Source organism: Varroa jacobsoni, unplaced genomic scaffold, assembly GCF_002532875.2.
Source record: "Varroa jacobsoni isolate VJ856 unplaced genomic scaffold, vjacob_1.0 scaffold_1066, whole genome shotgun sequence".
Classification (NCBI taxonomy): Eukaryota; Metazoa; Arthropoda; class Arachnida; order Mesostigmata; family Varroidae; genus Varroa; species Varroa jacobsoni.
This window is the reverse complement of record NW_019213968.1, coordinates 207,347-218,654: the sequence shown is the minus strand read 5'-3', so window position 1 is coordinate 218,654 and position 11,308 is coordinate 207,347. Positions and strand designations below refer to the sequence as shown.

The 11,308-nt window shown below is 37.8% G+C and overlaps 1 protein-coding gene across 3 annotated transcripts in view; it reads right to left on the bottom strand.

The window, feature by feature from the left end:
* Positions 1 to 1,685: 1,685 nt before the first annotated feature.
* Positions 1,686 to 11,308, bottom strand: part of LOC111266255 (uncharacterized) — a 10,499-nt gene continuing 876 nt past the window's right edge. The window contains exons 2-9 of one of the 3 annotated variants that reach the window (XR_002683977.2): positions 10,856 to 10,912; positions 10,170 to 10,274; positions 9,843 to 10,006; positions 9,417 to 9,693; positions 9,037 to 9,249; positions 7,715 to 8,869; positions 6,943 to 7,031; positions 1,686 to 6,665 (exon numbers count right to left, since the gene is read on the bottom strand). Coding sequence is in view for 1 of the 3 variants with exons in the window: in XM_022843582.2 (XP_022699317.1) it covers positions 7,758 to 8,869; positions 9,037 to 9,249; positions 9,417 to 9,693; positions 9,843 to 10,006; positions 10,170 to 10,274; positions 10,856 to 10,912 (1,928 nt within the window). In the remaining 2 variants the exon portion in view is untranslated. Of the gene's footprint in view, positions 6,666 to 6,942; positions 8,870 to 9,036; positions 9,250 to 9,416; positions 9,694 to 9,842; positions 10,007 to 10,169; positions 10,275 to 10,855; positions 10,913 to 11,308 lie in introns of all 3 variants that reach the window. The other 2 variants (XR_002683976.2, XM_022843582.2) reach the window with 2 other exon arrangements.

Here is an 11,308-nt window from a genome sequence, read left to right as displayed (position 1 = left end):
CAGAGTCGCAGACAGCTTACCGTATAAACCTTATACTCGATAAAGGTCTCGTAATTAAAGCGCAGTACGGCCATGGTTCAAAAAAAAAAGAGAAGCAAAGTTTGAGGTCAAAATTAAGTCTTGTGGAACACCCCTGTGGAGATGAATAATGAAGAGTTGAGAGTTGCATTGGAGACCGATTCATTTTAAAGTGTGCGGGTGTTAGCACATAGACTTAGTGTATGTAAAAGTTTCATACTTGTTCGCCTCGGTCAAATCAATGAAGTAAAAAAATTGGATAAATCAATGCCGCGTAGCTTGAACAAAAATTAAGAACAGGCACAATCATTTTTTTCATTTTCTTTTTTTCACATTTCTTGAGGAATAGTTCTTGTAATAAAAAGTTGGTTTTCTGAAATCACCACTGATAGTCACATTGAGGAATGGATAGAGTTGAACCGACGGAACATCATTCTGAAGCGAATGCACAGGTGCTTATAGCGTCTGTTTAGTTGTTTATCCAAGGATTGCTCACTAAAGCTTTCTTACGGCTGAAGTGTGCTGTTCATAAATGGAGGACATGATGGAAAAGAATTTCATATTAAGCAGCCAAAACTAGCGAACCACTTTTATTGCATGACAGCGCATGCCAAGAAACACAATGTTAAAAATTCGAGGGTTTCAATTAGAAGTTTTCTGTCATTCTATATCTATACATTACGCTTACGCATGATAATTTTTTCAAAATTTCGACAACACTATAGTAGGAAAATTATCCAATCCTCGACGTGACGTCGAGATTGCCTTTCATCACTTCATAGACTCTTGTATCCATAACTTGTACAGGAGCGAAATGAACAAGTTACCCTCTGAATGGCAGAAGTTTAGCATTGGCTCGCACTTTTATCACATTTACAAAACAAAAATGATCATTGCTAAATGAGAAACAAGCCTCGGATAGAGTATGAGTCCGCTCTGACTCATGTTTGCATCGAAAGTACGAGTTTTCTAGTTCAAAAAGAATTTGAAATAGCGGATTCGTTTATACTAAGAAATAAGGAAGACAGGGGAGCAAAGAAAGCTCTTACCGTTTTCGTTTCCATAGATGTTCCGTCTGAGATTAATCGTATACGACACTATTTAGGATCCACGCAAATGATGAAATATGCACGTTTAGAAAACTGGTTGCTAAATTCTGAATAGAGATACTGGCATAATTAAGTATACACTAAAATGCCTTCTTGATGAATGCTGGAATTTTTCAGAAAATTTTTGTGAATTTTTCGCGCTGATGCACGTAAGTGTTTCTGAATTTCTGTGAAAGCAGTATCATTACTGACAACAACGTAGAACACTTCCATGTGACGTGAACGTTCATGATTCCAATATGACGATGCTATACTCTTGATGTCGATAGATAAACTATCTCTGATTACGTACTTTATATCTGATTGGAGACTGCGATTGTATTTTACGACAAGAATTTTAATTTGGAAGCCGCCTGGATGTAGCCACTGCACTGCGTATGTATGTACAGGCTTTACTCTATATTATTGGCTAGTTGATTTTTAAAGTATGTAACAAATGGATGTTTTAATAAATAGATGTTTAAATAATTTCAATTAATACCGTTTCATTTCGTTAGAAGAGAAATATAGTCCGACTTAAAACGTTGCACGTGTTGTCATAAATGAGAAGGCTGACAGTTATTTCCGTTCCGAATGACCATATATAATACGAATGAATTTTATTAATGTCATCGATATCGTCACCGTAACTAGTAGCATCATCACCTTTATCGATTCTTCAACATGTTCAATTTTTTTTTATGTACAGTACAATTATTTTCTGCTTATACTTCTCCGTCATAGTTATTCCGCTATAATACACCAGCTATTTTTTTACAGAAAGCTTAAACACTAAAAAAGACGCTAGTAGTTGTAGGTTAGTCTTCACTAACGCACAGCAAAAATACCCAAAGGAATATTCCACAACAAAATTACCAGATTTACTCATGGAGAGACCACCCATTGAATACTGTCGTCCCGTTATCTTTTTACTTCATATATATAACACATATGCATAAACCGAAATTGTCAGCTACTCGCGGACGGAGAAATAGTTTTAGCAAATTCATTCCCGGGCTCCTATTTGCTTATGTGGTGTCGCCATTTTGCTTTTATACTCCTATATTTTATAGTTTCGTTTATTCATTTATCCCGTACTGCACTCGTCAATTATATATACTCTCATGGTACGACAAGCGGGTTAGCATTTATCATTTAATAAGTGTTCTGCGTTCGGTACAGCTGTCAGGCATTATCAGTTTCACCGTCACCATCATCTTATCATCTGCTTCAGCTTTGCTTTACGCTCCGTCCACTTGCGTGTAGTTGGCGATTCGACAATCACACTAAGGATTTTGCAGATTATGCCAATAGTTAATGTTATTATAAGTTTTACATAATATCCTTACATGTTCTTTGTTGAATTAACTTTTAGTGTATTTTTGTCATCAGCGTTTCCAATAAAAGCTAACTAGCACATCCATGAGAATTACATAATGCTATAACTAACAATTCGGAGAGTCACCATTCTCATTCTTGCTTTTCATCATCATTCAATTTTAGCTTCTTTTTGCAGTCGTCGCCGTCCACTTTATTTCAGAAAAGAAAATTCTTTAAAAAACAATAATTTTTATTTAAAAAATGTCGATTTCATTTTTTTGTAATCGGTAATAATTGTTAGTTGTTATTTTTGCTGAAATGATTCAATAACCTTGGCGTTCTTAATTATAAACCTGGTAATCATTTAATGCTATCTATGAAACCAATAGCAGTCGGAGCGCTTGCTAACCCGTACCTTCTTTCCCCCGAACTATTCTATCAATCGTCACTCCTTTATATGCTCTCTCTCTTGCCCTTTCGCATTGTATCATCCCCTCATCATACTTAGAGAGACCAATGAACGTTATTATTATTATAATAATAATAATTATTATTATTATTCAGTAATACCAACCACTCACTCTGTTTACTGTATACATCGATTTAACAAATACAGATATACATACCAGCAAATAATAATAATTATAATTCTAATAAGTGTGCGCCGCGAAGTTGTCGTCTATTATATACTCGGATGTCATGAACTCAATTGATCGCTCGCCCGCTTGATCTCAAAAGATCCCGCCGTCTCGCCGGTACCGAACATTGTGCAGTTTCTTAGTATTCATCAGGCGTTTCGAAACTCTCGAGTTTCTTCCGACTACCATCTCGTCGCTATTAATTTTTCATCATCGTTTACCGATATATATCAGAGTCACTGCTTCTTTCTCATTTCTTATATGTATCCGTATACGTTCATATGCTTTTATGTATTTACTAGAGGTTGTTGTTGCCCTGTAATTAGTAACAATAGATGCTCATGATAAACTCATCGACGTTCGAATTTTAAATTACTATCACAATTATTTGTGGGTATGACTTTCACTAATCGATACCAGCTATTCCGCATCGATTATCGCACGATGATAACTCTTTTTTAGAACTAGTTTTATCGATTATTATTATGTCTATTATTCTTATTATTATGATTCAATATTATGTTAATTTTGAGTACCCTCATTAAATTTTTCTTGTAAAGTGAATGTTCCTCTTATATCAAGTCTCAAATTGAAGTACACCTATGAAGTTACTATAAATAATAATTACTATTGTTGTACAAATCGTCTTTTCTAGTTGCACCACAGCAGCTCTATATTTGAACCGTTCTATTAACAGAAACAGTCATACAGACACACACAGACCTAAACTTCGTCAGTTCTTTCTTTCTTCTTATCGATGGGTTACTTTTTTCTTTTTGTTTGTATGATGTCCCCTTTATGCCCTTCTTTCATACTTTGCTGTGTTACATCGCATTTTAGAACATTTTGTTTAAATAAATAATTGTGTATCATATTGTTGTTATTGTTATAGCTTCTTCTCCCCACTATGCACTATCACATTCTTGTTGTTCTTTGTTGTCTGTCACTCTACTTCATCGTAACTTACTTTGTGTTGTTCTTGTTCTTTTAGTTCTTACTATCCTTACCAAAATAATGATAACGTTAATAAGGTACTGTTTTTATCATTGGCGACTCCAGTCACTTAGTTTCCTCGGAACTAATGCTGAAGGCAATGAAGTTCCTACCATTTGCGCTTCTTAAACTACGCATCCTAGGTGAAACTAAACATGGACGCAATGTGACTTCCTATCAAGAATTAACCCGACATCGCATAACCCACTCGTTCACCTATTCATAAGTTGTGTATTCAGTAAACGTTTGCATCCGTATAACAGGAACAACGGAACGCTATTAAAAGAACAGGAGTATCGCTTGTAATGCCGCTTAGTTACAATTCAAATTCGGAAAGCTAGAGATCTCATCGCATTGGATTACACGCGTGATTATCATTATCTATTGTAGTTTAATTCAGTGCTTTTTCTTAATAACCACACATAAAATATTGGTTACGATGGTAAAATTTAGCCCCAATTACCACAACCATTACAGCGTTTTCACGTTTACTTTTGTCCTCCCTGCTTAGCAGGAGGAACCATTTACGGCGAATCATTCTTGCCTTCCTCTTTATCACTACAAAACTGATAAATGATCTACATTTCCACTTTTAGAAATGGATTTGTTTTAATACTTCAGGAGTAGCGAATTTACAATGCTACAGCAACTCGTTTATTTTAGGTTGTTCGGATAGGTTCAAGCTCTATGCGCAATGCAAAACGGATTACAATAAGAAACCATTAATTCCTTAATTAACAGTCCACCTGCAAATAAATGCAAATAACTTCGCATTTCTAGTCGGTTTGCTTTGTTTTTTTTTGAAGTTCTATAACTTGGACAGCCCTTTCTGTGACATGTGTTTTTTGACATGATTCTTTTTAATAAAAAGGTTCGAATTTCGGTAGCTTTAATGCCGACAATCACGCTATCATTCTACCACAATTAACCTCGGAGGTGTCTCTTAGCGGTAAAAAATATGACTAACTGAGCTTGATAACTCTTGCTTGGCTAGTATATATCCGATTGCCGCCTTCTAATTAACATCTATGTCATAATGCAGATTTTGTTTGATTTTAAGCGTTTTGATGTGTTCTCCGTAGATACCACAATATCAGCATCGGCATCGTTGTGTATAATTAGGTGGCTAGTTCGTTCGTGACAAGACTTAAGCCGACACTTGGAACATAACTTAAAACCATCGCTGGCCGACACTTGGAATATAACTTAAAACCATCGCTGGTTTTTATATATGTGTTTGTGCTTACATGCGCGGAAGGAAACGAAAGTCAGTTACCTTGTTAACTTCGTAACTTCTTGTGTAGATAAGAACTAAATTCAGTGCATCGGGCAAAATGAATTTAAGATGATCTCAGTGAACATATATTTTCACGCTCTGTTGAAGGGGCAGTTTTTCCAATTTTTGTGGACATTTACTTTTTCACAAAAATGGAACTAACGATACACTCGTTTTACGAAACTACGAAATAAAAAGTGACACTAGCTGTGAAACTATAGGTAGTTGAAAAAAAAAGTAGCATGAGAGCAGTGTATAGCTCTACTTTTCAGATTCTACCGCCGGCATTTGTTAATTGTATCCGTTTTTATTAATAAACTTTACACGCCACTTGTCTCCAATGCGATACTATAATAACTTTGTTCCGAGTCTATTTAAAATCAGCAAACCATGTGGTCTTAATCACTCTTACTTGTCGGCGTCAAATCTGTCACCAGTAACGCCCATAAAAGGAACTACTGATATTATTGAAAGTAGCTTTCGGTCTGGTGAAAAAGGTCGGACAACCATTTGATACTGAAATTGGAACATTTGGTGTTATATGTTTATAGCAGTTGATTTCCTTATAATACGTTCGTTTGTTGTTATTACTTTACACATACAAAGAACTTTTCCTCTGTAAAGAAATTTAGATTTGGCCTTGTCTGTCTCCTTACTGTGAGATTGACGCCTATACAATATGACTATGAACAATCGTTTTTTTTTCCGTATAAACTACAGGAGGCGACGGTAAGATGCGATAACACATCAGTGCGGTTTAGATACTCACTGTTGCCAAAAATATTTATGTTTTTTATCGCCTACCCCGTGTTAGCTGTTTGGCCATTAATAAGTTAAAAACAAACTAATTATTAAAATATTTGGTTTCCTGTTGATCAATTCAAGTTATTATTACTTATTGTTTTCCTTTCTCTGAGTGCCACTGTGAAGTAGATCAGGCATTCACCCCAAAAAGGATTGCATTTAGTATTCACATATGCCACAACTGTTTTCCTAAATACGTACTTTTTTTTATCATTTTGGAGTGGATATGACAAAATAGGGCTGTTTAAGACAAAAGTGTTGTAGACTGTGATGCATCGGTACCGGCGATCGGGACCACATGCCAGTAAATTAAACTGACTGAGTTAATCTTTTTTGATCATTACTGCTTCATTAGCTGCAATCGTCTCGAGAAGATAGCAATAACGCTGAAACTCAGACTTAGGCTTAAAGACTACGTTTGCCGAGATTATTGTCGAAACAACACTTCTTTGATCAGCGATCAACAAGCAGGATGGCTGACTTGATTAATGCACCGATGATCTTGTTACACAGAAATCCGCTTGGGAGCTGCAAAAGTCAAATATAAATTTCTTTTTATGGTGGAAGTTGTGAAAGAGTTGGAAATTGGGTCATTGAAATGACTCAATTTCTCCATTTGCCTATATTGATTATCGATACAACACAAATACCAAAATTTATTGTGACATGTATATACACATGCGGTTTATATAAAATGGATCGATGTAATTTTCCCATTTTGGAAAATTTTGGAATTATGCCAATTTGCTCAAGAAGTAACATCACCTTCGTGTTTTGCGTAAAACAAAAAGTTAGGTTCACTCACTTTTTATTGAAAGTAGCACTAACCACCCCTGCTCAAGCTAAATATGGATTCACTTGAACCAGTTGTACCTCCATTTTCTGCATTATGAACTGTGAAGAAAAGGTAACTGACGTCATGCACAGGTCGAAGCAGAAAATCTGCATCATACAGTGTAAAGTGGTAGTCAACTTTTATTACAAAATGTTACAGTCGTTTCCGGGATGGCAACAAGGGAATCACTCTCGAAAAGCCTTTGCCCTAGAAACGCTAACTGTGGAAAGCAACGACAAATCGTGTCGGTCACTGCGAGCAATGAATTTTCGTAGTACGGCCCTATCGTCACAAAAGAGCACCGACATGTTTGAAAAATATGGACTAAAGGTATTTTGTTTAGGACAACAGAGCGACAAAAGGCAACTTAATAGCTTACGCACTATTATAAACTATTGATCTACGCGCTGTTCTAATACTGATTTATTGCAATGCCTCTATCTTTCAGCCCGACCTGCATGCTCTCCAAGTCCTATTAAATACTTGAAAAGAGTAGATTTGACATAAAAGTAAAGGAAAATTAGTGAAAGAATTATTTTAGTGAAGCCAATCTGCATTTAATAAGCGTTTCGAAGGGGAAAGTACGAATGTATGCTATTGTTGTATTATTTTCTAAAGAAGCTGCATAAAATGCGCAATAAATCCAGATCACTGAACGCATTCTCTGGTTTTTGAGCAAAGCTGATGCTACTTTTTGACCAGAATGGTATTATGTACGAAATAGACGTATGCGTAGGTATACCTTTTAGCCAAAGTAGGAATGTGACGCGTCTCTCTCGCGCGATTCACTGGCCAGCTGTGAGTTGAGCTGGGGGCAGCTGTCCAGGAGGAGAAACCATGCTTAAGCTTGAAAGGCCTGAGACACCAACGCGTACACTGGACAATAGTTTTCTAGCCAGTTGTTGTTGTTGTTGTTTCGGTGATGCGGGTCTCGTTGGGGCCCCTTTAACCCTCCGTCGTGAACCCGCTGTTCCTGTCGTTGGACCCCCCACATTAGCGCTGCTGCCAGTTCCCTGTCGATTGATCAGCAACGAGGTTTGCCCACTTGGTAATATCTGCGGACTCAAAGCAGCTGCCAGCGCCCCTCTGGTTGCGTCCCACCGTCGATCAAGCAACACCACATTTGACGAACTAAGCACACGCATTCCGAATGTGCACATGGCAGCTGGTTTAGGCTGTACACCTGCTGTAAAATTGTGACTGGTATTTTCGGCGGGCACAGCTAGAGATCGGACGGGCGACGCAGCGCTCCGCAGACTCGATAATAGTCCTCCCCCACGCACTCCGCCTGTTTTATTTTTGGCCATGCCTGCCAGGACACCACCCACCGGCCCTACAACGCTTACAGCAGCTGCTGCGGCTGCCGCCCCTAATCCTCCGACACCTGATTGAGCCAGCTGCTGTGCAAGAGGAGGTCCAGGATCATGGCGCACAAGCTGAGGCGGCGGCGGTGGTGGTGATCCAGATAAGCGTATAACGGGTAAAGTCAATTTGCCATCCGGTGTGGCTAATACCACTTGTGACGAGGGTGATGTCGATCGAGACGAAGCTGGACTTGGATGTTGTTGCTGTTGTTGCATTAACGATGGTACTAAGGGCCCATTCGGAGAATGGTGTAATGAAATGTGCTCGTCGCCAACAGGCGAACTATGCGCTGGCGCATCTATTACGTTTACCGCAGAAGGTGACGGAGGCAGAACTAACTGACTGGGATGTACCGCTGGAGGAGATAGTTGTGGAGCAGAATCCCCAGACGTAATGTTTACAGGAGGCTTTTGTTCTTTCGCGGCACGGTTCTCTGCAAGGAGATCGTCGAAACCCTTCAGCCTACCAGGTACTCCACGTCGAAGGCTTAGCGAATGCGTCTTACACGTCAACGAACGTGTGCACGGTTTGCCTAAGAAGTACATACAATATTAAGTTCTGCCTTTAAAAGAGTGAAATCATGGTCAATTCCTTGTGATAAGTTTCAATTAAAAATATAGACTAAATTTGTTTGATTATTTACTCAATATTATAGTAGGACACGGCGTCATGAAAGTCTCGTTCGTTGTCAATACATACCCGTATCGGAAGTAATGACTCCACAGTGTTTGTTTGGGTCGTATTCACGGTCTTTACAAGGCAAAAATTTCTTCTTAATTGAGGGCAATGTGCTATCAGGAATCGCCGCGAGCGGCCGTTTGAGGGAGTCTGTTGCGGTGGTTCGGTCGGGTGTGAGCAAAGAACAAGTTGATGAGTTCGGGTTGACCAGCAGAGTCTTTGTCAAGACAACAACTAATAGAGAATGAAAGTAAGAACTGATAAGAATCCAACTGACAAATTACCAACCATTTTAAACAGTGTCTGTAGCTTAACTTTATAACTGTAACACACTTGTGTTGTGAGTACCAGCACAAAGCAGTCCTCAAGCAATATTCTCAGAACGACGAACATATTCTTACCAGGCGTAGCGAGTACGCGATCTTCTGAGATGGTCGGACTTCTACCCCGTAAACTAAAAACCGAGCTCGATATCGAACCTGGTATCTCGAGCGTCTTGGCACTATCGGCCGGAGAGTTGACCGAACTACTTGAGCTGCTCGACTGCTCACTATCTTCTTTGCCGGTTGATGATTGGCAGCCGTAAGCAGGGTTGTCTTGGAAATTCTGGGAACGAATCAAGTTAACCTCTCTATCCCTATTTACCTCCTTGGTGGCAACTTTGGTAGTTAATTTTACCTGTTAACGATAGGAAAACATGTATACATGTTTCTCAGAGCTAATTGAAATGGTACTATTTCGGCAAATTTATTTATCTCTTTAATAGTAACTTTACCTTTAATATAACATACCAGAAATATGTTTTCATAACTATTTATAGGGCATACCTTAACGGACGCAGGCTTATTTCGACTGGTGCTGGCACTGCTGGCCGTACTACTACTGCTACTACTGTGATATTTAAAAGAGAAACTTTTTGAATTAATTGCTTCAATTGATGTCTCCGAAGACGTCGTCGACGGCGATCGTGATGATCTAGAGTGTCGAAATTCTGTAACATGAAGTATTTTACATAAAACATATCGTAATGACACAATATTATCGATATTCAAGACCCTTCACCTTTTTAAAGTCAAACCGAACAACTAAAACTACATCGTCTATAATAAAGTGTCCTAAGCTAGGTATAACTAAGTTAAAGGCCTTGAACTTACCAATATGATGCTTAAGAGCCATTGGTTTGAGTACCTTATGGCATTCATTGCAACGGACGAGGTAAAACTCGTCCCATGCTGGACAGAGTCCAAATAGATCTGCATCTGTGAAGTAATAAAGATCAATAACTATATTGTTTAACTTCGAAACAAATAGTTCTTGTGACACGTTCCTGTGACAACATTGTAAAGCGGACACCAAATAAATATTTACAATTCTCTTCAAATATGGTAATATAACAGTAATGGTTATAAGAACAATCATCCAGTTAAAATCAAACCTATAAAGGCTTTATTGGATAGATTTTTTTACTTTCCTGAATATCACTTGTGTCTAACTTTGCAAAACCTAAAAGAAAAAAAGTCCAACTTTGCTTCGATTCCTTGACAAATGGCTTTTAGCAACAAATATTTATTGTAGTGTCAAGCTGTACGGCGATCGAGTATGAAATTTGGTTTTTGAGGGATTTTCGTTAGATAGTTGAGGAGTCAATGTATTACTGAGAAGAAAACAAATCTTGTAATTAAATATTGATGTGTTTAGTGTTTTACAATCAGCCCACATACCGTCAATTTATCCATTTCCTTGTGCTAAGAATATACTTCATTATTTTCGAGCTGTCAATTTCCGTATGAATAGACTTAATATAAAACCGTTACTATAATTTTTTCTATTTGTACTTTACCTTCCCGATTTAACAACATCGAATCCGACTCAATTTCACAGTCCGGGGGATCATCTTCTGCAAAATAGGATGAACATCTATTTACTGACATAGGCATTGCATTCTTACAATAAATATTATGAGCAAAGCATTTTCCGTAAGGTACCGCATTTTGGTGTTGAAACTTGCACGTGCATCTAGCCTACGAGATTTAGATTAGCAATTATATACAGCCGTCCAATATACCTATATGCCGTATCACAGAATGATATCCAAAAATGAATTGGAAAGCATTCAGCTACTAAATACAATTAGGAGAAAACTAACTAAGTTTTAAGCGTTTTAGGGAAGATGATTTAAAACAAGTAACACATATGCTAGATTCTCCATACCCCTCAAACCACTCCGTTCACTAAGGCACTTGGATATGCTTCTTATATAATATAAGCTGTATAAAGTTATATTATTTATATA